This window comes from Pygocentrus nattereri, chromosome 22 (genome assembly GCF_015220715.1).
Source record: "Pygocentrus nattereri isolate fPygNat1 chromosome 22, fPygNat1.pri, whole genome shotgun sequence".
NCBI lineage: Eukaryota > Metazoa > Chordata > Actinopteri > Characiformes > Serrasalmidae > Pygocentrus > Pygocentrus nattereri.
The window spans coordinates 17399145-17426030 of record NC_051232.1 but is presented as its reverse complement, the minus strand read 5'-3'; the positions used below and the strand labels follow the sequence as shown (position 1 = coordinate 17426030).

The following is a 26886-nucleotide window of genomic DNA, read 5'->3' as shown; positions in this document are numbered from 1 at the left end:
TGACGAGGAAACTAATGAGATCTTCCTTCTGGATGTTTGTGGATATAAGCAACCAATTTGCTAAAACATTCTTCAAGCTCTAAAAATCAAAAGCAGATCTATGTTGGGCTTTCTTATAGACTTGACAGTCCAAACAGTATTCAGTGTTGGTTTAAAAAATGTATACATTTCTATAGGAATATATCCAAATCATTCATTGGCCTGGAATGACATGTAAAGGAAGTACGCAGTCTCAGAACATAAAACCTGCAGTTTTCACACGTATAGTGTGCTCACTTCTGAGGTTTTACCACCGAGCCTGAATAAAAACAGGTGGAGTAACTGAAACACTGCACTTGCTACTCTCACTTTACTACTAAGAAAGTTGCTAAAAAGCCACAAAACATGATCTAAAAATGGTCATACTCAGATAATTGCAGAAAACGTGTCTTTCGTTTAGTTATATCACAGTAACTCATTATAACACATTTAATCATGCACACTGCTCATTTTTTCAATGCTGGTAACACCATTTTCTTAGTTTTACTCTTTGAACCATTCGCATTTCCAGAATGAAGCCCAGTTGCTTACACATGTATCCACAATACTAATCCTCTCTTTCAAATACTGCTTTCCAATGTTGATTTAAAGTCATGGTAAATTAGTTTATTCAAGCCTGCTTAGGCAAAACACAATATCAGGAATGTCAGGTTATATAAGTATCTGTGACGTTAACACTGGAGGACACCTTCAGCAGACTATGTTGATCAGCTCTCACAGGAGGACCATGGATAAATCAGCCAGTAGTAAACGAACAAAAGCAACAGGTTTCCTCAAAACAAGACGCAATGCAGCAGTAGGAGAATAAGATAGCTAAAATTGTGGAGGAACCACTGACTATATTTATATATAAATATGGTTATTGAAATATATTTATTTTTCGTATTATTATTATTATTATTATTATTATTAGTAGTAGTAGTAGTAGTAGTAGTAGTATCATCAGAATGTATTTTTATTTATAGAGCACTATGGTAGCAGCTCAAAGTGTTTTACAGACAGATAATAAAGCTTACGAGTAATATAAGAAACTGAATATTAATTAAAAATGTAAGACATATTAGACAAAGACACAGACCAAATTTAAAAAGTGAATATCAAAGAGATGGACAATTTTAATTGAACACAAAGTTTTTAAAGGTTTTACATGTTTCTCACAAGGTAGCACTGAGCTTGACTGACAAATAAAAGGTGGAACTGAGTTTATGTGAACAGCTCTTTGTATGCAGTCATACTGTAAAGCCACACTGCTGAAGTGTATATTGAGAAATGGACAAGAAGCCAAATATGTTTTGCAAAAATAAACTTCTTGGAGTAAGAAAATCAGTCTTCAGGAGGAAGGTTAATTGTGTAGCATAATGAAAAGACCATGGGCCATGGATTTCTGAGACAGAGCCGTATGGCAGACCTTTAGGAGGGAAAAGGGGTGACTCAGCAAAAGCACCTCAAGTGCCTCAGAACTGAGGCCTGCGGAAAATTCACCCTGCTATTTATTGGTCCACTTGTTAAGCTTCAAATTCGCTGAGAGTGGAGGAATGATGTATCAAAGTGTGTGTGTGTGTGTGTGTGTGTGTGTGCGCGTGTGTGTGTGTGTGGGAGTTGATGTGTGGAAAGTAAATTAGCAGTCTGTCTGCAGTCATTTGTCACAAAGCAAAAAAAAAAAAAATAGAGCTGAAAAACATCCAAAAATAAATAGTATGCTATATATTATTTTGTCAGCTGCAAATTTCAGATAATATGGAAAAAACAGGCAAGTCCAAATTCTCAATAACAGACAGCTTTAGAAATGTACTTTTACATTGCACAAAGAGGCCGTTTCATGGTAAGCTGACTTTTCCTCCCTTTTTTTAAATACAGGAGTTTAGATGATGTAGTATGCGAACACTTTTTAAGTTTCAAAATGTAAATGTTCACTTTCAACTCCATGCAGTCCATATATGGAATTTAAACTGCAAAAGCTGCCGTTTTGGACTTCACTGTTTTTGTGAAACAAAAACCAAAAACAAAGCATTTACATTCAGCCTCCCATTCAGCAGTTTAGTTGTTACAAGCAGTGTTTTTGAATGAGGAAAAATTCAGGGCAGCCAACCTGAACAAAGCTCATTCTGCCTAATGTTAGAGAGTAGTCTGGTGTGCTTTATTGCTTACCATGGCTAAGAACCATCTACTTTGACAGAAGTGGGTTGTTTGACAGACAAACAAAAGTACTAACCACATACTGTTGTTTTAGCATGATGTGTTTTAGATTGTGATACCGTAAAAACTTCACAAACATTTATTCATTTATTCAGCAACTACATCCATACCAGTCTCCAAACAGCTTATATTGTCATAGCATGCAGAGCAGGCAACTGATTGGACAAGTATGTTTCCTTCTGATTGGTTAGCCACACAGATGGATGGCGGCCAGCCAAACAGAGTGGAGCTGACAAAATCCCAATAGTTATGGCCAGGATAGCTTACTATACACTGTACTTTGCAAACATTTTTGATATCTGAGACAATTATACTCAATAAGCTTTATTATTTTGTTTGGAGATTATTTAACAATAAATACAAATAACATGAACATAATAAGTATTGATTTCATGTGTATCATTTAAAACCTCTCCTCAAGGAAGCCGAGTGTCAGTTGTAGTTATCGTATACCTGATTTGGATATTTAACACTTAATAAATATTTAATAAATAATCATTTTATAACATAAAATTATGTTAAATCAAGTCTGCTGCTGATGGAATTTAACAATGTGAAGGCTGGAGGAGAAACTGTAAGCAAACCTTTGTTCTACAAAGTAGCTCACAAGATATCACCCACTTTTTTAAAACAACAAAAGAAAAATGTGTTACTTCTTTACTGTGTTTGTTTGTTTGGATTTTTTTAAAATCATAAATGGCGAGTTGACAAGCAAAAATAGACTTATTGCCAAGATAAATGTGCATAGGCGCCTAAGCCTAGTGCACAGTGCTGTATATCAGATGCTCCATGTATGTGTGGGCAGAGAGGGCCTGAAGCTGAGACTACCAACAGATGATAGTAACATGCCAGGTTACCATTTTCTATTTATCCGACCACCTCTCTCTTCTTATCTCCATCCACTCACTCATCCCCACACATCTCCTGGACTGTAATCAATCCACCGATCTTTCCATTCCTCTGAGATGCCGTTGGGGCACGGCACTACGGTGTGTATCTGCTTACACTTCTTAATCTGGGTCACCTGTGTTTGATCACAGTGTGTGTTCACTCAGTCTTACCGTCAGTAGCCAGACGTACAACGTTAATCTCCCGACTCATCACTGCACATGATGGGGCAAACTCTTCCTGCAGGACCATGGCCTCGATCCGCACGTCAAAGCTGTAAGAGAAACATGCATCCATGTACACGCACGCTGAACACATTAGCATTTAAATGCTATGGAAGGGCTGTGATGTCATAACCATGAACACATTCACATATAGTGCAAGTCCAAAAGTTTGTAGACACCTCCTCATCCAGTGTTTCTTCTGAAATCATGAGTATTAGAGAGTTTGTCTTCTTATGCTGCAGTAATAGTCTCTATAGTGTGGGTGCTGGAGGTATCCTCCATAACTGACTGCAGACAGAGTCCAGCTATGTTTGTTTTGGATCACCCACTTTTCACGATCCCAAAGATAAAATCATGTCGAACCAAAATTATTTTCCCCCTGAATATCCAGTTTCTCTCGGAAGCACGCCATGTTATGGAAGAAAAATGCATTTTCAAACCGATTTCCATTAATGTCCCCTCTAAAGCAGCCGAACATCCACACACACATTTTCTAAGCCGCTTCTCCCTCAGGGTCGCGGGGGGGTGCTGGAGCCTATCCCAGCTGTCATTGGGCGCAAGGCAGGATACACCCTGGACAGGCTGCCAGTCCATCACAGGGCAGACAGACAGAAATACACAATCACACACACACTCACACCTAGGGGCAATTTAGTATGTCCAATTGGCCTGACTGCATGTCTTTGGACTGTGGTAGGAAACTGGAGAACCCGGAGGAAGCTGAACATCTAGTGTATGACAATTCATACAGGCTACAGCAGTTCAAGCCTTCCACTCAGACTACAGTGATAAGGAGTGTTACAGCAGACAGACTGCAACAGAGTTATTTAAGAGAAAAATGTGGGACAGTGATTAAACGCTGTACTGTTACTGTCTTTCAGGAAGCAAATTTAGCATTTTGGCCGAAGTGGAATACTGTAAGTGAATCAAAACCTACAGAGCAGATCAAGCTCAGTGAATGTCCTCTGTCGCAAAGATGTGCTAAATGTACAGTGTCTTTTCTTGAGCAAGTTTGTGTCATACACAGTCATTATGCTTCTTACCGTGGAACATGGATCAGCAGGAACATGAAAGAATCTACCAGGGTCAGCTTTGCAGGGTCTCCTTTAAATTCCCTCAGTTTCTTTATCTACATTTTAAGAAAAGGAAACAATAAAGTAAATATGCATACAAACTAATAAATCCAGAACATTATGCAGTTTTTTAAATTTTATATAGGCTCGAAATGCATTGATACATTTTTGAGAAAGACCTTAAATCGTACTACGATTTAAACTGTTCCACGATTACATTATTATATACTGACATTACGACACATCTTGCAATATTTGTATATATTAAAAAAAAACACACAGAACCAATGACATGTTTACAGCATAAAATAAAACACTCTGTGCTAAGTTAGAGGCTCATTTGCATATTGTAGCCTTTCACAATAACATTACCTACTAACAATACACTGCACCGTTCTACAGTGCAATAATACTAATTGGTATACACTGATATACATGGCATTGCTTTATCCTGTATTTGGAGGATGTCTCACCTCCTCTGCTTCTGGCAGAAGTTTCAGCAGCTCTTTAAGAGGCTCAGCACCGTACTGTTTACTGTTGCCAAGCTGTATATCTTCCACAATGGTGTCGTTAGACCTGGGGGACAGAAAGTTCTGCTTGGTAAACAGCAGACAATTAGCTCAGGCAATATAGATGATCAACCCTGAGATGGAGAGTAATGAGGAAAGCTTACATATGCCAGAGGGTCCATGCACTTGAATAGTTTTCTAAGGCTGGTGAAAAAAGTTTCATGCAACTTGAGATCTGCATGCAACTGAATCTTACATTAAACTAAATTTCATTGCAGTGTACAGTGCATGATGTAAGGTCTCCTGTAACTTGTTGCAACCATCTCAACTTTGTAAATCAGCTTTCTTGAAACAGCGAATTAGATCAAGTGATAAAATTCCAACCAGATAATTTCAGTCGACACACCAAGACAAAGAAAATAGAACAGGATGCGACTTGTTTGTTGTTTAACCATTTAGCTTAAGTGGCATATTAGCTAACATTAACATGCCAGCTGTTGGTGCAAGCATTTTTTACCATTTTTGTTTTAATGTGCTATCAAGATGTACATTGCTAGGTTATCAATGTTCTTTTGTCTTCACATAAAATGAAACAAAGATGTAACATAAGATAAATTATACATCACGAATGACTTTATGAAGCCAGATTGATTTAATATAGGATACTAGCCATCCTAGCTGTACTCGTCACTAATCTTGTTTAATGTGGAATAACTGAATGTGTTACACAGAAACTGTTTCATGCAACCTACAAATAGCTGCTTGAAGGTTTCACCATGTAAAGCCAGTCTAAAACCTGACCCCTAGCATTCTAGGATTCTGTGGCTCGTATTAATTTCAATGCATCACTAATACATTTTAAGAGGTACTTAAAAGGGTTGGCCTTTACCCTGTTATGACTCTGTTATGGGCAGAGCAGTTTAATGAGAAGTTAATATGTAATTTAATGTGCCAGATGGGCTGTTGGAGTGGTATAATATTATACTTGAATGAATGGGAATGACAATTTGGTGCATAAAAATGCAAATATGTGGTAATACCATCTGCAGTCACCTGGCGAACTACTGCCTTAATCACCCATGTTCAGCGTAGCCTTTCATTTAGCGGAATAGTTCAAAGACGAATCTATTTTTACAGTTTTACCTTTGTCCAAAATGTAGTTGATCATCCAAAGCATGTCTGTAGCTTTAAGGCTTGCCTGTGTGGCTTCTGGCATATACTTTAAAAATGGTAGTGGCTAACCACGACTGTAAGAGCTCGGCCTTTCAAAAACAAGAAGTAAAAACATACCTAGCATTCATAACATAGTGCTAAATTCTGGTTGCATCCCTATGAAATATTAGTAGTATGTTAGCCAATGGTGGACAGTAACTAATTAAATGTAATTAGTTACTGTACTTAAGTAGTTTTTGTGTAACTGTACTTTACTGTAGTTTTTCCATTTTGGGCGACTTTTTACTTTCACTCCACTACATTTCAAAGTCAAATATCTCACTTTTTCCTCCACTATATTTTGTGAAATTTGTGGTTCCTTTTGGTTTCTGTGTGTATAAAAATGAACATGTCAAAAATGAAAGAAGCGTAAAGCCAGAGCACCAATCAGGGCACAGCGTAAACTTTGCTTTGAGCTTGTTTTGACCTGTTGGACATGCAGACCCAGTGCAGGCATAAATGATGGAACTAACCTAACTTTGTGTAAATAGACCACAATATAGAAATATGTCCACATGTGCAGTCGTGACTGACGCGTCTTTTTTCAGAATTTATACAAACACTTTCATGTTATAGTAAATTAGATTTGGCTTGTTTATGTTTATGAACAGAGACCTACAGATCAATATAGTAAAGGAAACTCATTTGTGGTCCTGAGTTTAAAGCAAGTTTTTATTAAACTTAAACTTGTATCTAAGTTACAAATAAATCTTAAACAGAAACTTTGCTTGTTTTTGGTTCTACCTGATGAAAACTGTTGGCCTTCAGTGTTTTGTGCTTATGATCATTTTAATAGACGTCAGCGTCACTAATTAATGACATTCTATTAAAAGACTGGTTTACCAAGAGAGACACTGGAGGATTTTCACCTAAAATGAGTTCATGAAGAAAGAGCTTGTTACAAAAATGATAACAGGACATCAGAGCCATAATAATCTTTTAGTGCTTTTGCTTTGGATACTTAAGTAAATTTGAAGACAAATACTTTTGCACTTTTAGTCAAGTGGAGGTCTAAAGGGAGGAACTTCAACTGTTACTGGAGTAATATTTTACCTTGGGTATCTCTTCTTTAACTCAAGCACACAATTTATGTACTTCGTCCACGACTGATGTTAGCACAACATTTGGCAAGTTGTGTTCCTCACAAGTGACCACAAAAGCTTCCACGGCCCACAAGAAGTTTCAACTGATCTAGGTCATTTTTTTGCTGACTCACCTAATGAGATAGCTGATTATAGCAGCTACCGAGGGCTGAAGAGAGGAAAGCTGCAAACATAGTTCTGGCTCAATTCCATTATTAGATGCATATTTGCTATGTTTACTCAGTGCTTATACAACAGTTCTGGTCACACAAGCTGACTGACTGAGAAGCGTTCTAAATGTGCTGTTTCAACATAATTTTCTGTATCACTGCTGAGACTGTTTTTACTTCTTACTCTTACACAAACTCCTTACACAAATACAAAATGGATGCTTTTACAATCACATTTGACCCACAGCCGATTTGGTCCGACTCTGAAGATGAGACTACACTAAATTCCCAAACTTTCATCACCACTGAGCAGCTTTTCAGTCAGCAGCTGTGACAGAAGAACAGCTAAACAACTGGAATCAGCCAGAAATTAACCGAATACCATTTGCCAAACAAAATGGGCTGCAAGATGCTTTACAGACTGGCTGGAACAAAACAACATTAATACTGATCTGCCAAAAAAGGACAAAACAGAGCTGAACTTGATATTGATATTTTATGGCTCAGTCCGATTTGGTCAGACTCTGAAGACGAGACTACACGTTTGGTGAATGTTATTCAATCAATTTCTGGCTAATTCCAGGTTGTTTGGGTTTTCTTCTTCCACAGCTGCCGACGGAACAGTTGCTTAGTGGTAAAGACAGTTTCGGAATTTAATTTAAGTAGCTGGAGAACAAATTGTAGGCTGTTCACTTTCAGCTGGTGCATGTGACCAAATCACAGCTGTGATGTTATTTTCCAATGACACACTCCCTCTCGTGTTCCATTGCTTAAATGTTTTGTATGTTATGTTTATACAGTGTAAAGTGTTGTCTTTATTTAAAAAGATCCCGTAGCAAACAGCACAGAATGGTAGTTACTTGTTTTTAGCTGTCATGGGCGTAGAGCCCAGTGCATGCACTGGTGTATTTTCTTCACTTCAGTTTATGATTGTTTTTCTTGGTTCTAACAGTTTTCTCAGTGGCTACTCCACTTATAGACGGCTCAGTCTCACAGTCTTTTTATTTGAAAGACCCCATTTATCAATGACGGTTGAAAACCTCTTAAGACATAAAATCATTTATGTTACACTAATGAATGTTTTTATTTATTATTGTTTTGCCCAGGGAACCAAACTAGCATATGGGCATCCTAAAATCATAATACTCATTAAGAATGAAATGATCTATGAATATGCATGGTTATGCAAATAAATGCATGCAAATGTCCCCTTGCTGCATTGTTTCTAAACCCCACTGTAATAGCACATTTAAGCATTTAAGAAAACAGTATCTTTAAATAAAAATGAACCAAAAATTACATACATACATGTGAAATTTCACAGAAATCATTAGACCTTCTCTGAAAGCACAGAAGGTCCTGAGAGTTCCCTACTGAAAATGGACAAAAGTATAAAGCATAGCTAAAATAGTGGGCATTTTAAAGCCTGTCTAAACATCTGTCCACTTCTAAACTAACTACATTTTAGGTAAAACTGTGTAAATTGTGTTATTTTAATATTTCATAATATTTTATTCCTTTAAGCCTTAGTTAGCAAGAGTCTCTATAGTTTTCCCACTCTGCTAATTTTCTGTTTTTAAACTTGGATGAACTCTGGAGGCATGTGAGTCACCTTGGGAACTAATTAGCACATCTCTGCCTCTTCAACATGTGAGAAAGCGAGACCTAAACCTGCTCTGATTACTCATGGGTTCTGACTGATACACTGTCCATTTAACACCTGCCTACACACACACACACACACACACACACACACACACACACACACACACACACACTCTTCTGTTTGTCATGACAGTGGCTACGAACTCATCTGTTCCACTAGCTTACTCACAAACACATTTCACCTGAATAAGCCCAGCTGGATGGACAGGCTGAACCTCAGGAAGAAAACAACACGAACTTAAACCACATGGTAACAATCGGAGTTACTGAACGTTACACGACCGCGTTGGGTTACAACCACAGCAAGCGCATATCACGTTTCTCCACTATGGCACTCAGGAGAACGAGACCAACATGCACAGTAGCATAGCCAGAATTGGACTAGAACAGCCAGCAATATGCTCCAAAGACATCAGATCTAGTGGTTATTATTATGGTCATTATTATGGTCAACTACTACGCTAGATAGCAAGTAGTGCTTGGAGGTATATATAAAATTAAATATCACAATATTTTTCAAATATATCAGGCTGCAACTACCAAATATTTTCACTTTTTAAAATAATAAATCAATTATCACCTCTAAGGTTTGAAGAAAATGAAAAGCATGTTACATTTTAAGAACTGAATGGAAAAAAAAAGTATTGTTATATTATTAAATTGTTATATTATAACTGTTATTCATTATTATTTAACAGATTATTACAAATCTAATGTATTATTATTAAAGAAGTTCAACTGAAATATCACAAGGTAATGAAAAACATCACTGATACACACTTATTAACACAGCAATAAAAACAAAATGATAAAACTGATGTGTCAGTTATTTGAACCTGTACATGTTTGAATATCATCAAATTTGTCATATATGACTGAAAATGTGCTGCAGCCCTAATATCACAGTATCAGATTATATTTAGCATTAATAAAGTTAATGAGCCCAAACAAAGTACTGCAACTTTATGGCTTACAAAACTGACATTTTTGTTTTACTTTTTGTTTTGTTCTGCTTTCTTAAAAAACACATTGTTTAATAATTCAAAAAAGGTGCAGATGACATATCTCCCCTATTTAAGCAGCTACAGCATGTGAGAGACGAAATCAAATGTTACCAATCAGAGCACTTAAATGACAATCTTACATTCTGCAACATTTTCACGGGCAATTCAATGCCATTATCGATTCTGTCTGCATCTCCATTTTTGTTGTTTTTCAGTTTATGTTGTGATTTGAAAATGCCTGCTGCCCTTTATACTGAGGGTAAATTTCATGAAGGATGGACCAAATGAAACGGCCCAAAATGACTTGGAAAAAAGTCTGGTTCCATTAACTTACTTTAAAATTAAAGTCATTTTTTCCTTTTCCTGTAACGTTACCATTTTGGAGATACAAGGTTTTGTTTCGACAGCAGCGAAATACAATGAAGCAGTGGGTTTCTATTCCATGTATTTTTACATTTATTTTAAGCACACTGAAACCTCTATTGCTACAACCTTGACACACACATGCACACACACACATTTCACATGAGAAAAGGTACTTACTTCTTGAACTGTTTGAGGAAAATCCCCACATTCATCCCTCTCTTAGAATCCAAGATGCTGATCTAAGAAAAGAGATCATACAAGTAAATGCAGAGCTATTTTTACAGACTGTGTGTTTTTTATAATTTTGGGACCTTGTACCATGCATTTTATTACAAAATCTGCATTTATTCTTTCATTTTGCATAACGAAAAGGAGAAAATGATTACTTTCGGAGGTTGATATTAGATTTAGAATGTTCTCTATACATATAGGCACTGACCTATAATTTATAGGGTATGTTATTATTATTATTAGTAGTAGTAGTAGTATTGTGATTAAAATAGTCTTGTATCATTTACATGAGGCACTATGGCCAGGAAATATGCCAATCTTTATTTTGATATTGTGTAAAGATCTCTTTAAAAAATTGTAATATTACATATTGCCCACAACTACACAGTACTGTGCAAAAGTTTACTATTCATCTGGGCAGCAAGAATTTATTTCCTCAGAAAAACAAAAGTATTACATTAACATGGCAGTTACGGAGCATCACAACTAGGGGACGCTGTCAAAGTATCACTGGTATGTGGGCTAACAGTGAAAGTTCAGATGATTCAGCTCTCCCTGACTTAGAAAATCATTAACAAATATGACGCTTTGTTTGGCTTCCACACACCTGGATGACTCATGTGTGTGTGATCCGTGCCGCTGACGTAACCCGTGGCTCACGTGAGACACTGTGGTGGTGTCTGGCATTACAACTGAGTCCACATGCGCTGCCACATAGGAAATAATGCTGGAAGCTTTGTTGAGCTGAGCAGTACTTTCAGTCCCAGATGATTACTAAGCTAAATAAACCTGAGGGTGCTATAGCAACCACAGAAACCATGACAGGCAAAAAAACACAACAGGTCACCAAAGTGCTGGCTGATGAGTTTGTGTTTGGAAAAACAGAAGCATATGGCACGCTTCTATAAAATCTGCATAAGCTTTCAGTTGTGGCTCCATTTATATCTGCAATAAATAAAGTACTGTGAATGTATTTTCTTCTTTTTTTGTATATTTTCATTTTGGTTTAAATGGGAAATTAATAAATGAAGGTTGGCCCCTGACATTTGCACAATACTGTATGTCTGTACTGATATAATACACACATAGACATTGAGATATAGTAATAACCAAATATGAAAACGCATTCGAAGGAAACAAGTGAAATGTACTGTAGTCGAGGAAGAGTAATAACCTTACCATAACATTGCATTCAAGTCTCTTTTGACGACTTTCAGTGATTGTATTTTGCGTAGATAAGTTTCATGTTTTGTGCAAATTAGTACACAGCTTGTACATCAAAATACAGACATGAGAAATGTATTATTTAAAAATTTTTAATTAAAACCAAAAGATCCTGCTAGCACTTCCTGTAAATAGTGCACACATAGTACATAAGTGAACTATAAAAAATTCCATTCTTTATATAATGCCATATACAGGCTAGCAGCTGGCAGTTTTTAGGACACATTACATTGTTACATGTGCAAAAGGTATTGCAGCTATGAGTTTGTCATTTGTAGTGTGAGTTTATATTCATAAGAATTATTTAATATAAATATTGATATTACAATGATAATGAAGATGGGACTCTACAGTCGATTATTTTTCCATGTGAATTAATTTGTTATATGACATAAAGTGAATAAAAAGCAACGTCGTCAAATGTCTGTCACTGTGCTCATGCTTGGCTTCTTTTATTTTGGACAACAAGAGAACTGTTAGAGTTCAAGTTTGCCTCCATAAGCTAGACATAAGCGAAGCATCAATGCACCCTCACTCAGCACTTACACTCTTACTGGAGAAACTCACCAGGTGAACTGACCATTTTCCTCATGATAGCTAAACAAAAGAAACACAGTGCTCTCTGTTCGACTGATTTTAACAGCTTCTGCAGGTAAAACAAGCACAATATTCACCACGAGGCTGAAGCCATCTTGTTATTTGTCAGCTTTATACAAGAATTTGTCTCAACCCATCAGAACGTAACTGCTGCCCCATTCAAGGTGGCTTGGAAAATTCAAATAAGAAGCTGCTGGCGAAAAAAAGTCAATTTCACCTTCATACATTCACCATCATTTTGCTGTCTTTTCTGTAAAATGTTCAGGTTGGTTGTTTTGGTTTCTGTTGTTGTCTAAATGTAATTTAAACTAGTCGTTGTTTTTAGTTGGCTGACTTTGTTGTTGTTCAGTAGTAGTTGCATGTGTAGTGCACTACTCTTTGTTTATACAGTATAGCCATCATGGTTATCTGTGTACCATGGATTTAGTACATGTGTTGGAACCGTAAAAAAACTTGTCTTGACTTGGGATTTGAGCGTGAAGACTTGAGACTTGGTGACTGGTGACTTGTTCCCACCTCTGCTCATAGGTAAGCAACCCTTTCCACGTTTATTTTTATTGTGCTGTTGTCACAGTTGTGCACAATTTTGTCGATTTTGACAGTTGTGCTGTCTTTTTTATCTCAGCAGAATCTTTGTGGAGAGGTGTGAAGAGATTTCACAGCACGGGGTCTCACCCCCCCTTTCCCCTCTCATTGCTTGGTAGCAGCTCAACAACACAGAGAGCCAGCAATGTCCTAATTAATCTACAATGGGGGGATTAATTGATTATAATAATTAAAAATATCTGAGCTGAGTTTCATCCTGCCAGTTATGTGATCATTTATACTTGAGTAGCTGATTAAACTTTATGCGCCAACTATAACTATCACATTAATACGCAACACATTGCACAATACGGAAGTATGATTATCACATGGTGAGTCATAAAGTAAAGACACCAAAATAGTGATTATTATAGCTTTTAAATAAATGATTTAAATAGATAAAAAGTCTTTATCATTACACATTTATATGTTAACATTAGCTGGGGCATTTTGGCAGAGGTGTCTCACTGGCTGGAATAACTGCTCTGTTGGGCTACCAGGTTTGCGAAATACAGCCATTTAAGATGTTTTCATGACCAATATTGTATAGCTGATATGTATCTGGTCAATCTACGCTATTAAACGATTGTATTTCGTTGCCATGTACTTGTACTGAGTAATGACAAAGTTGACTCTATCTATCTATCTATCTATCTATCTATCTATCTATCTATCTATCTATCTATCTATCTATCTATCACATATCAGCACTACTATTTATGAATGTATCCTCAAACCCGTGAGACAGAGATAATAATTGTTATGGCCCAGAAATAACTAATAGACCTGCTAGGCTTCTGAGACCCCAGAGTACCAAAGCCCCTTTGGATTACCTACAAACTAACAATCAGTGTCAAAGTGTTCCCAGCGCTGACCTTGGCTGTAACTTGGGCGTTAATGGTCTAAGATATGTGTCTTTTTGGGTTTACATCTTAAAATGTCATTATCTATGGGAATATTTGGACAGAGGGTGTTTGATTTTTCATCTTTCTTTTGAGCTCTAAATAACTGTCCTAGTTCTATTCTAAACAATAATGAATTTGTTCATCATTGTTCATTCATACTCGTCTAGAAGTATTTGAGCAAAATATCCCAAGCTTGTACATGAAATGCTTTTGAGAATCTATCACAAATAATATGCTATTCTATAAAGAATTCTTTATAAAGACCACCTTAAAGGAATAGGTGAAAATGCTCCCCTAACCCCAAAAGTGGTCAATCAGCCATTTGGTATCGGGTTTTTGCACTAACTATAAGGCTAATGTACTAACAAGAAATAGATGCTTATAGCCTGTCAACTAACATCATTCAATCATGGTTAAATGACCACACACTTGCCTTAAACCACTTTGAGTTGTTCAGCAATCTTATATAGGCTTGGACAAAAGTTAAAGACAAGCTCTTATGAATGGCTGCTACTGTTTTTGCTAGATCATACACTATTATCTATTTCTGCACAGTTCTAATGTGTATATGCTGCTATTGCCTATTTGCCACAACAGCCTCGGGCCTCTTGCTAATTTTGGACACAAATCATGGCAGATTCGCCTCATTAAGACTTTCCTACAAGCTCATTAAATTCAATCAACCTCACAGGGACTCACCTCATCTTTGCTTTCCTTGAAGGAGCCTCTGGATCTCCCAGACCTGGGATGCCCGGTGGGCATGTGTGTCCGCACTTCCTCCTGCTGGCCAAACAGCTCTTCTACAGTCCTCACATCGATCTGGTATTGCTGCTGCCTGACCGCCAGAGTCCATATGTTGGGCTTGCCACGGACCTTCTCCTCTGGTATGGGCTTCCAGTAGAAGCTGCGGACCCTTCGCTTCTTTCGGGAGGCGTGTGGTTGTCCAACCTGGCTTGGGGCTTGAGGTGGAGGTGGAGGAGGTGGTGGGGGAGGTGGAGGGGCAGGTGGAGGTCCAAGTGCAGGGTCTGAATGAGAACGGTGGGCATGGTTAGCGTCTGGGTCTTGGGATCTAGGAGGATCTGGAAAGGGTGGAGGGTTGGGTAGAGGAGGAGTGGGAGTCTCTCTTGCTGTGTCCACAGCAGTCGTCCCACTGGCCATGGTGAGTGTCACAGAAGCCACAGAGGGTGGCACGGGTGGAGCTGGTCTGGGGTGGCCAGGGTTTAAGGTGGGCTTTAAGAGCCTCGTGAAGAAGTGGACTGACAAACTATCTGATTGAGGGTAACATTTTATTCTACTTAGAAGAAGTCTTAGGCAGGGAGGGGCAGGTTTATTTCAACGTACGGCTATTCAAACTCATCATAGTATTCATTTACTTAACTGTGCATCTGAATAAGGCCTGTACAGTTCCAATTAAGAAATTAAAAAAAAAATACCATGTAAGTTTTAAACAGTATTTTTGACCAAGTACAAGACGGAGAAAGTCAGAATATGTCAAGAATTAAGCGGCAGATATCACAACATTTTTTTAACAAAATTATAACAGATCTGTACAAGTTGTGTGGTTCCGAGTTGTCATTTTCTCTGTAATGTATTGAATTTTGTAAGCCCAAAACACAAAGGTAAAACAATAGCTTAACTGAAGACTACTCTGTTATTCACTCAGGTCATAAGGTAGTTTCTTAATCTGAATATACACTGGACCACACAGCCATTAATGCATTGAGGTATGGGGTTGTGCCCTTTCCTGTCAACTGGCTCAGGAATTAGCCACAGGTATTCTAAATTCCCCTCACACTTCAGCCCATCTGCCACCACTTCTGCTGGCTCGACCCACAATGCTCTGATGCTTCTTCCCGGCTTCCGCCAACCATAGAGAGGTGAAAGGCCAGTGCTCTGGAGCTGCAGGAGGGACGAAAGCACAAGTAGAAAATTGTATTATTCCAGTGCAATCATGCGAGAAATCCCAGTATGATCAAAATTAGGGGAAAGAAAGGAGGGAAAAGACATCAAAAGAGACCTGGCTGTGCAGTCAAGGAAAAGGCCACAGTAGGAGAAGGCAGAGTGCCATTGTTTAGCTGAAGTCATTCAAGTTAAACTGCAACGTGTAAAAGAACGCCACCGACAGATAAGTCGGATCTCTTCTCATCAAAATGTACTAAGCTCCCAGGGATTCTGCTTGTCGCAAACACCACAATTTGATGTCAGAAATTATCAGTATTTTCTTTCACAGAACATTAATTACACATTACATAATGTCTGGTTAAATCCTGTCAAATGACCAAGGGCAGCATAAAAGAAAGGCAGCTATTAATTTAAGCTCAAATACATTTACATAACTGATCGTTTTCTAGTAATCTTTCCTGTCTTGCCCAAAAATGAGCATGAGGATTTTTTGAAAAGTACTTTAAGTAGAAGAAAATGCATATTAAAGGGAAAACTCAAATGAAAATACTTCTGACAACTATGCAGGACCTGGTAGACCAGACCACTATTTGGAATGTTTTTAATGCTTTTCTGCAGACTCAGCTGCTGGTCAGCTGCTCTCAAAACAATGATCAAATCAGATTTGCCTCTTTGTTAAAGTTATGAAATCAGCATAGAAACCTTCATACTAGGGCCTGGCTAATGTACTGGCCAACAGGGTCAACTGACAGTTTTCAAATGGTCTTCAAAACCTGAGTGAAAGAAATTTGAAGATATACAGAAAATGGGGCTCCTTGCAGCCCTGGAGCGCCTGGTGGACCACGAAAACTGGTGCCATCAGATAAACATCACTTTTATCAGTGAGAAAGAGGAGAAGATCAGGTCTATTCTTGCTTCAGATCTGAAAAAAGTCAACAACCATCCTTCCACTGTAAGAAGACAGCTCAGCACTATGGGTCTGAAAGGATGTGCAGCTGCCAAGAAATTCTCACTGAGGAAAAGCAAAAAAGACAAAGAAAAAATAAAGAAGGAAAACATTTGCATAAAAACACCAAAAGTGGACATCTGAGGGGTGGAGTAAGGTTTAATGGAGTGCCAAGTCAAAACATGTGGGATTAGTTGGATGGTGAGAAGCAGGAATTGCAACCAATATTTAAGACTGAACTTTGGAGGTGTGGAAAAAAATTCCTGCAGACTTCTTTAAAACAACTGAAAGTGAGTCTCCTGAAAAGAATGGAAGCTGTAATAAAGGCAGACAGTGGACACATTAAACATTAATCAATTCAATACCACATTTAGCTGCTGAGGTTTCTGTAATTATTTGTTTATTATAATGATAAATTTTCTCCTTTTTTCCTTGATACTGACAAATGTATAACACAAAGGCAGTATTTTTGACAAGCTAACATCATCATCTAGGTACTTTGCACATGGGACATCCGTAACCTATGCCCACAGTCCTCATTTGAATATGCAAATGTGTTGCCTCACACCATTCTTGGGCTATAGCGACGTTGTCAGGGAGATATGACACGGACCAATCAGTGCAGCCGATGCACATTCAGAGCTCCACACATGTTCAGCTCCAACAAAGACTGTATGACACAAAAGTGACAAAACAAAGACATAATGACTGGACACTGTGTCTTTTCTGTACTTTATGTATCTAAGACCTTCAGAGACTAAAGTAGGGCCCACTGATCTCATAATACCTTTGTAATCTAGCAATATCAGCCCAAGCCATTCAGAAGGAAAGCAATAAGATTGTATCTAAAACTGTGCTCTATTTGCTTTGCTGTATTTTTCTTATTGACATCCTATTTTGTACAGCCTTATCATATTCACTTAAGCCACTTATATCAAAACACTGTACAAATGATATCTAAGCAAACATCTTAAATCTAGCTGAGATTTTGAGATTGTTGTAAGAATACTGTAATATTGTTTAACCTGATAACCTTGTTTTAAGAAGTACAATGATCTACAAATAGAATAAGACACATAGACATACATTTATACAACCATTTCATAATGTGAAATATTAGATATACTGACTAGATTATAATCCCATTTCCCAAAAAGTTGGGACGCTGTGCAGAACGTAACCAAAGTGCATTGAAACCCTATATTTCATTGAAAATAGTATAAAGAGAACAAATCATATGTTGAAACTGAGAAATTTTATTGTTTTTTGAAAAATATTTGCCTGTTTTCAATTTGATGCCAACACATTCCAAAAAAGTTGGGATGGCAACAAAGGGTAAGTTGGCAAAGTTGTGTAATGCTAAGACACCTGGTGGTTAATTGGCAACAGGTCAGTAATATGATTGGGTATAAAACGAGCATCACAGATAAGCTGAGTCTTTCAGAAGTAAAGAAGAAGAGAGGTTCACCACTCTGTGAAAGACCGCGCGAGCAAATAGTGCAACAATTCAAGACATGAAACATTTCTCAAATAGCAAAGAACTTTTGCTTATCATCATCAACAGTACATAATAACATTAAAAGATTCAGAGAACCTGAAAAAAATCTCTGTACACTAAGGACAAGGTCAAAAACCAGTATTTGCTGGCAAAAATGCTGCCACCTTCTCTGGGCCCAAGCTCATTTTAAATGGACTGAGGTAAAGTGGAAAAGTGTCCTTTGTTCCAATTAATCAACATTTGAATTTTTTTTGGAAATCATGGACACGGTATTCTCCAGACTAGAGACCACTCAGCTTGTTATCAGTGTACAGTTCAAAAGCCAGCATTAGTGCACATGGTATGGGTGACACTCTGTAAAGGCTCCACTAATGCTGAATGATATATACATGTTTTGACAGCATATGCTGCCATCCACACGGCATCTTTTTCAGGGAAGGCCTTAATTATATCAGTAAGACGATGCCAAATCACATTCTATGTGTATTACAACAGCACTACTACGTTTTAAAAGAGCCCAGGCATTAAACTGACATGCCTGCAGTCTAGACTGTCACCCACTGGTAACATTTGGCACATTATGAAGTATAAAATACAACAAAGGAGACCCTGAACTGTTGAGCAGCTGAAATTCTGTATCAAACAAGAACGAGAAAACATTTCACTTTCAAAACTACTCAAAAACTCAAAAACATGCCCCCATCCCATTTTTTGGAACTTGTTGTTGGCATCAAATTCAAAATGGGCATATATTTTTCAAAAAACAATATTTCTCATTGTCAACATTTGACATGCTGTCTTTGTAGTATTTTCTTTTACAAATATGGTTTACATGATTTGCATATCATTGCATTCATTTTTATTTACATTCTGCACCCCATTTTATTTACATTCTGCACCCCATTTTATTTACATTCTGAGTCCCAACTTTTTTGGAAATGAGGTTATAGCTATCATTCTGCAGTGTAAACCCATCTGTGTTCCTTTCTAAGCTCAAGTGAAGTTCAACTTTCTGAACAGCACTACATTCAACACAGAGATAAATGGCTAAACTAAGTAACTAGTGCCAAGTGATGTTACTAGGCCTATAACATCGCACTGGTTTTGGTGCTTTCATGCTTTCACTTTTCTATTCCCTTCAACTGTAGATACAGTCATAACTAGGATTGTAACTAATGAGCTGGCCTAAACGTCCACAGCACAACTGAAAGAAACAAAGCCGCAATCCTCTAACCAACCCACATGCATTTCCACTGTGAAGGCTGGCCCTCGTCCACTCAGCTCCTTTTGATGCAGAAGCCTTTGTGTCAGTGACAATGAGTGAGCAAAGGCTCCAGTAGTAAGGCACTGGGTTTCATCTTACACAGAGCTGTCACCGCTGATATATGCTCTTTTCTGGTAGTTAGCCCTCCTCTCCTGCGTTATCAACCATAGTAGAAAAGACAAGATAGCACTCACGTCCCGCCCAAACTGACACTGCGCTGACTCACATTAACACTTCCAAACTGAAAAGAAAAGCAGCCATCACAAAAAAGGGAGAATGTGTTATACTCTTTCAGCGTTCCAGAAATTACAATACCGTTATATGAATAATTTTTAAAAAAATTTGGACTAAAATAATTGAATAAATAAATAAATAAGACAATAAATAAACAATAGTAAACCTAAAGTGATTAACTGTGACATATATTTAATGTTATAAGTCTATATGTATTTATTGAATTATTCATATATGACGCTATAGGCAACATGAAATTAAAATGGTCCCCTCTGCCCATCAAGTCGACTGTTCATGTCTAAATCATTATGACTGGAGTTAAATGTAACTAATGCAAAGCTAGCTGAGTTAATGAACCAGCTATGAGAAATTAAGCTAGTTACACAACAATGCTGGTAATGGACAGGGACATAACTACCTAACTAGTCAGTTAAGCAGAACAGAGTAATGCGACAGACTGAGGCAACTGGCAACACCAACATGCACTGCTTGAACAAAGGCCTACAAGCTAACTAGCCCTGGTTATCACTACAGCCTAGCTAGTGGCTACATTCCTTCAGCATACAGTTCTACATTTGTTATAAAACACAGGCATTTTGATAGGCAATAAATGTCAATTAGATGAACTTAAACCAAACAGGAGCTTTATTTAAGCAAAATGGCTCAACGCTGCCAAACTTCTTTACTTATGCGCAGTAACTATGAAGCTAATGTAGCTAACAAGTAATGGAGGCTTTTACCGAACAGGTTAGCACTGTATACAAGTATTGTGACTGCCTCAAACCACTTAAAGCTGTTGAGCAATATCATACAGACTTGCTTATGTGTTCAACAATGTTTGACTATACGTTGTCTACAAAATTGGACAAAAAAGTTGCAAAGCTAAGAACAGTAGCCACTCCTTTCAGCATGAGTTCTGCCTGCACTTTTGACTGTTTTACAGACAGCAGAATGTATGTTACAGCAGGTCATGATGAATTAGATCTTCTTGAGGTTCATGAGAAAATATAGGATTGTTCAGGAACTTCCCCGGTGAGGGATAAGCATCTGTTAGCTAGACTCCAGAAAAATTGCTTTGTACTCCGTGACCAGGCAGCTCATTTGATCCAACAGGTTTTTACTTATTAAAGCCTCTGATGTCACGAGGAGCCTCCGGTTCCATATCACCTGTGATGAGTTTGCTGTCGGCCATAATAATTAATTTATAGACGGGCGAGGATGAATCTCACCTTTTGGCACGAATCTGTCCTTAGACCAAGTTAAACTATACAGGTGTTATGCCTGGTTTCTGATTATGGATTATAATGATTCATTTGAGCAATGATGGGTGTATATATACACAAGAATGAAAACAGAATGTAGTTTCATATTCAAGATATGACATTCCTCCGCTGCCTTGTCAAGAATTAAAGAACATTAAGTAAAGACGGGCTAATATTTCATTAGAGGTAGAGCTTCCATGTATAACTATATAACTGCTTGACATCTCCACACATGAGCTGTGGAGCAGTGGAACTCTGGAGTAATGGCACACCATTTAAAACCACTGCAATGAGTGAATGTGATCCAGAGCTGATCGTTCATCATCAGTACCTGATCTCACTAATGCTCTCGTGGCTGAATATAATCAAATCCTCACAACAATGTTCCAACATCTACTGTGAAGCCTTGCCAGAAGAGTAGAGGCTGTTACTGCAGCAAGGGGGACACATTCCCTATGAATGCCCTTAAATTCAGAAGAAACACTACCTGAGCGGGCGTCCAAACACACAGGGGCAGATTTACTAACGTTGTATGCCATTACAAGCTTCATTTGGTTTTAAAAAGTGGCTGTTGTTATTTGCTAAATAGGCGCAACACTCTGACAGCTTCCATAATAAAAGCAAAGGTGTGGGTACTGTTCTCTTGTGATTTTGCCTGCATATATACTCATAGAAGTTTCTAGAGGTTTCCTTTCAAAGTACAAAATACTGGGAGGAGACAGTAAATACTGACAGTTCAACCTGTGAAAGCCTGTATTGTTTTTGGCTCTAGCACAGTTGCCACTGCTTGTGCTCAGAGTGAAATGAGGCAGTTCTTCAAACACATTTATTTAATGTGAATGGAAAGAAAAACTAGAACCAAATATTTTTTAGAAAAACGACTGCTATTTTCTAAGACTTTGGGTATATTTGATAAGAGAAACACAAAGAGCAGGTTTTACCTAAATAATTGTAATCATTCACCAATAATGCTGATTTGACAGTTTGCTAAACAACTGTTAAACATATATTAAAAATCTTCGGCTTTGCACTGTCTGCTTTACTAAAACTACTCCTCACTTCTTATTTCTTCTCTATGTGCTGTGGTTTATATGTGAACACGGCAGAAATGCTACAGCCATTGTTTTACTGCACGTAGCTAAGAGGTTATGCTCACATCATATAATTCCCCAAAGACCTGAGCACATTCAGTGAAATTAAATAGGGTTTTTACAGTTTTACATGGCTTGCAAATGCACTCAGTTCAGCTCAACCTACCAGCTGAAAATGACTATGTTTCAAAACAGAAAGTTAAAGTTAAAATAATCTCTTATTTTCTCCCGTTTCTGACATATTATTTTCTCAAAAGAACAACCTAGGTTAAAATACTAATAAGAATTTCTAAAAAGAAATGCTTTTTTGACTTCTTAAATCAAAAACTTCTTAAGTCAAAAAATACGTCGATATCACTTTACTTAAACCCTGCTACATAACATACGTGCCATAACCATGCCATAAACATGTCCTGTCATAGTGAGCACTATCAAAACAAAATTTAAACTTAAACTTCTGGGGTGTTTAAGATGCTTGAGTAAACCTATTTTTCTTAACAGTCCAATTACAACCACTTTCAATAACTTAAATAAATCTGGAAGGTTTATTGTGCAAAATGGTAGACACAAAACATGTATACAGATAAAACTACGTCAATATTGCTTTCTAACAAGTGTGCCTTTGACCTGGCAAAACAGTGCTTAATGTTTCATTAATCTTCAATTCTAGAAGGCTGAAGTTGGCTACTTATTTGGGAGATTTTTGTTTAAATGTTCCATTAAACAAATGGAGCAGCAGCTACATCCTGCCACCTGTACAGGCACCTGAATGTAATCACTTTTTAAGGTGGAATAGGAAATTCGAACAAGAAGCCGAGCTTCAGCTTCTCAAGTCATTCGACTCTGACCATCGCACATTGCATCAGTACTAGTTGGTCTACAGCTTGTTGCACACACAAACCTAAAGAAAGTTGTCTGATGGAGCTGACCCATGGTGGATGTTTTATGCATATATTTTGTTCAGTAATATAATCGTCATGACTTCAATCGTCATTGGTCATTAACATTAAAACACTGGTCATAACAACTAACTGTAATAGTAACATGTCACTTTTATTTTTCTGGACATAATCTTTCATGACAACTCATGACGTGACATCTTCATAACATGTTTATGGCATGTTTATGACAATTCTATATAGCAGGATTCAAGTAAAGTGTTACTAAAGGGTCTTTATTTTGACTTAATGAGCCATAGTTTAAACCTGAAACAGAGGGATAAAAGTTTTCCTTTCATACTAAAAGCATGGGAGCCAAATGTGCTTATATTTTAAATAAGAAGTTATGCTTGTGTTCATCTGCATGGCACTTCCTAGTAAACAACATGGCCGCTAAATTGGCCACCCCCGGCGGCACAAAATTACAACAGACTGTAATTAGCGCTTCTCTTAGTAAATCTGCCCCATGGTGCATTTTCACCCTACTGGAATTGTTGCTGACACCTGCACCAAGAGAAGGTCATTGTACATCTTGTACTTGGCAAATAAAAGGCTTCAGATTGAGACAGGAAAGAGTTAATATTAAGACACACTCCACAGCCCCTCAGCATCATCTTCGCTGCAATGTCACATGCTCCTTGGAGACACACTCCTTATCGCTGTCTCACTAAACAGCAGCCCACCATTACTGAGCCCAGCCTGATTAAATTAGCTCACATTATGAAGCCACTTCGACAGCAAAAGCGGATTTCAAATGAAAGTTTAAAATGCAGCTCAAAGCAAGTAAATTTAAAACTATAATCATTAGCCACATACAAACCAATCTACTGCAACGTCAGGCCATGTAGCTATGTATATGTTTAAGCACTGTTACTTTCAACTGAAATTGTTCTTTCTGTGAGTTAGTTAACACACTGAGTATTGAAGAGCAAAGCAGGTGGAACAGGGAAGAAATGCTGTAAAAAATCTCGAAGGGTGGCCAGTTTTACTTTTTGTACATATTAAATATGATGTAAAAAAAGTGGTGTTTTGATGCTATTTTGAAGCCAGCCAGGCTTAAAATGTGCATTCTAGAGGACACATATGGTGGAATGAAAGTTTCCAATAAAGATATGAAAACTAGTTTTTGGGTGTGCTGTATGATACTACATTATTTATGGTTCATAGTCTTCATTATTCAATATTTGAGATGTAAAAAAAGCTATTCATAGCGGTTTGATGTGAAGTGGTTCACTGTAGAGAAACCTATAGACTCACATTTCTTTACAGTGGTGGTGATGCGAACTAGGAGCTGCAATGTCTTCAATACAAATACAAATGCTACACAAAACCACCAACATATACATCTTCTGAGTTAAATGTCACCCTGATGATGTAAAAATGTGAAAAAATATTCATTTGTTCTAGCCTTACAAAGGCTTGTATATATGGTTAAGATATTTCAAAACTATTGGAAAACAAAGCCTCAGACGTCAGGCACCATATTAGCAAACTTTGTGTCATAACTTTCTCTGATGGAGCTTTTAGAGGCATGAGATGTCTGGTTACCATCATCACCACTGTGAACGATTCAGACTTTGTTTACATCCTAACAATTTTTTATGTGGATTTTTAAAAAGAAATGATCATTTCCCTTAACTAAATGAGCACTTCTATGGTCACAACTGATTTACTGCAGAATGTTTGAGAGATATGCACCCATATCCTCCAGGAGGCCAATCAAATCAGATCATAAACCAATATTAAATACATTTGTGTCACATTATGCCCTTAATAATTAAGAGCCTTACCTAAACAATGTGGCTATATCAACTAAGGAAACAAAACAACTGAACTGGACGGGAACAGCATTGACGAAAAACATACATTACTCAAATCAGATCGAGGCAAAAAAAAATAGCTCAGGACAATCATAGCTGTTTACTTGTTAACTCCTTTTAGGTTTGTGTTGTTTTTTTTTCCAACTTTAAGTTGAAATCCTGGTCTTAGTCTGTCCTCAGGACTGTTGTATCTCGAAGACATGTAATATGGAATAGCACTATGTCTACGTAATAATATGTATATTAGATTTCGTGAATGAAACTATAACCCCATAAATTATGGTAAGTTGGCAGGGTCTACAGGTGGGAGGGCTGAGACGTAGCCTGAGGAAACAGACTTGTGTGAATGAAGCTAAAAGTAATGAGCAGTGAATTCAGTGAGACATCCATCAAGAAGTCCATCTTCTGTACAAAGGCCATTGTTCCACACACCGTTAGTTTAAATGACAGGTGTTCCTGACCATTTTGCCATCTCCCTGCTGCCATTCTGTCTTACCTACACATAACCACCCATTTATGGAGGGAATCCATCTCATGATCCCAGCAAGGCCTAACAGATAATATTTGGTCAATATTAAAGGTTCAATGTGTTCATGATATCCATAAACAAGCATTTATATGACATTATGAAGAACCCATACCTCAAATATAATGAGAATCACTCATTTTTGAATATTTCGTTTGCTTCATGCTCTTATGAAACCACAGAGAATGCTAAGCTAACAACAATGGTTGCTGACCCTTATTACAGCAATACAGACTGAACAGGAACACAAAACTTGATTATGGTCAGAATCACAAAAAAAACACAATTTAGCTTGAAGACAGGGCTTTATGCTAAGGGAACTGAAACAATAAGCACAATAAAAGATTGAAAAAAACTGTTCAGCAAGATTTGTACTATTTATGACTTTCTGAAGATGAAAAAAATGTGATAATTGAGAACTCACTGCTGATAATCATATCAGTCCGTAAAGCATGGTTAACTAAAACTACTGGAGTCTGTTTCATTTTTCACCACATATTTAATAGTTGTTAAAAATTTCAACCCCTTACATCATCATCTGTGACAGAATTTTCCTATCGGTCAGGCCCGGACCTCAAGTACCGCGGCCGTAATTTGTGCCTTGAGAAACTTGGCAAGACTTGGCTGACGGCCCCCAACCCCCAAAAACAGCAGCAGTGTATCATTTGCCGCCTTAAGGGGAAAAAGTTAGTGCTGTCTGCCCCTCTCCCACACAATGGATTAGGCTTTGGGTTTTTAGGACTGGCACACTGTCAAAAAACAATAGGACTGGGGTGAGGGTGCTTCTGCTCTATAACAAAGAGCTAGAATCAGAGTCATGTGACTGAGCTGAATAAATCATGTGAGAGAAGCTGAGAGGAGGCTGAATCTCCTACTGTTAAGCCAGTTGCTGGCAGTACCTGGCCTGCATTTAAACAAATGAATCTAACTTAGGTGCATTTCCTGGTACTTACAAAAGAAATGACTGTCTGTTGTAATCGACTGTATGCTACAGACCAGAAGATATGCTGCAGTTACATTCAGCTCTTACAGCATACCTTCCTATTCAACAAATCACCCCTCAAAAGCATGAAGCTCTGCTAAAACTATCAGCATTATTGCTGTAAAATGCTAATTTATTCTCTTCTATTTGGCTTCTTACCTGTTCTGTCTTTAAGGGAGGCGCAGTGTGGTGTACAGGCACTGTTACATGCTATAATTAAAGTGAATCTAAAAGGTGTTGGAGCTGTAAAATGTAAATGTACTTTCCATCTTGTGTCTGTATTACTGCATTTTACATGCTGTTGTTTTATAAAGCACAGATCTGGAATTTCAGCGATGGAAAGAAGTCACCAAACCACATACATGTTTATCTCTTTTAATCTAAACGTCTCATTTATTAACTAGAAAATTAGTGTATCAGCTTACCATGAAAACCAGTGCATACTCATGCAGA

At 37.6% G+C, this 26886-nt stretch overlaps 1 protein-coding gene across 3 annotated transcripts in view; it reads right to left on the bottom strand.

Annotated features, from left to right (window-relative positions):
* The window catches only part of fhdc1 (FH2 domain containing 1), a 55315-nt gene that overhangs the window by 7997 nt on the left and 20432 nt on the right, over positions 1-26886 (bottom strand). For 2 of the 3 annotated variants that reach the window (XM_017709368.2, XM_037532580.1), the window contains exons 2-6: positions 14670-15869; positions 10606-10667; positions 4894-4996; positions 4391-4476; positions 3297-3397 (exon numbers count right to left, since the gene is read on the bottom strand). In XM_017709368.2, coding sequence (XP_017564857.1) covers positions 3297-3397; positions 4391-4476; positions 4894-4996; positions 10606-10667; positions 14670-15128 — 811 coding nt within the window. In that variant the 5' untranslated portion in view covers positions 15129-15869. Of the gene's footprint in view, positions 1-3296; positions 3398-4390; positions 4477-4893; positions 4997-10605; positions 10668-14669; positions 15870-17386; positions 17406-26886 lie in introns of those variants that run through there. The other variant, XM_037532581.1, reaches the window with a different exon arrangement.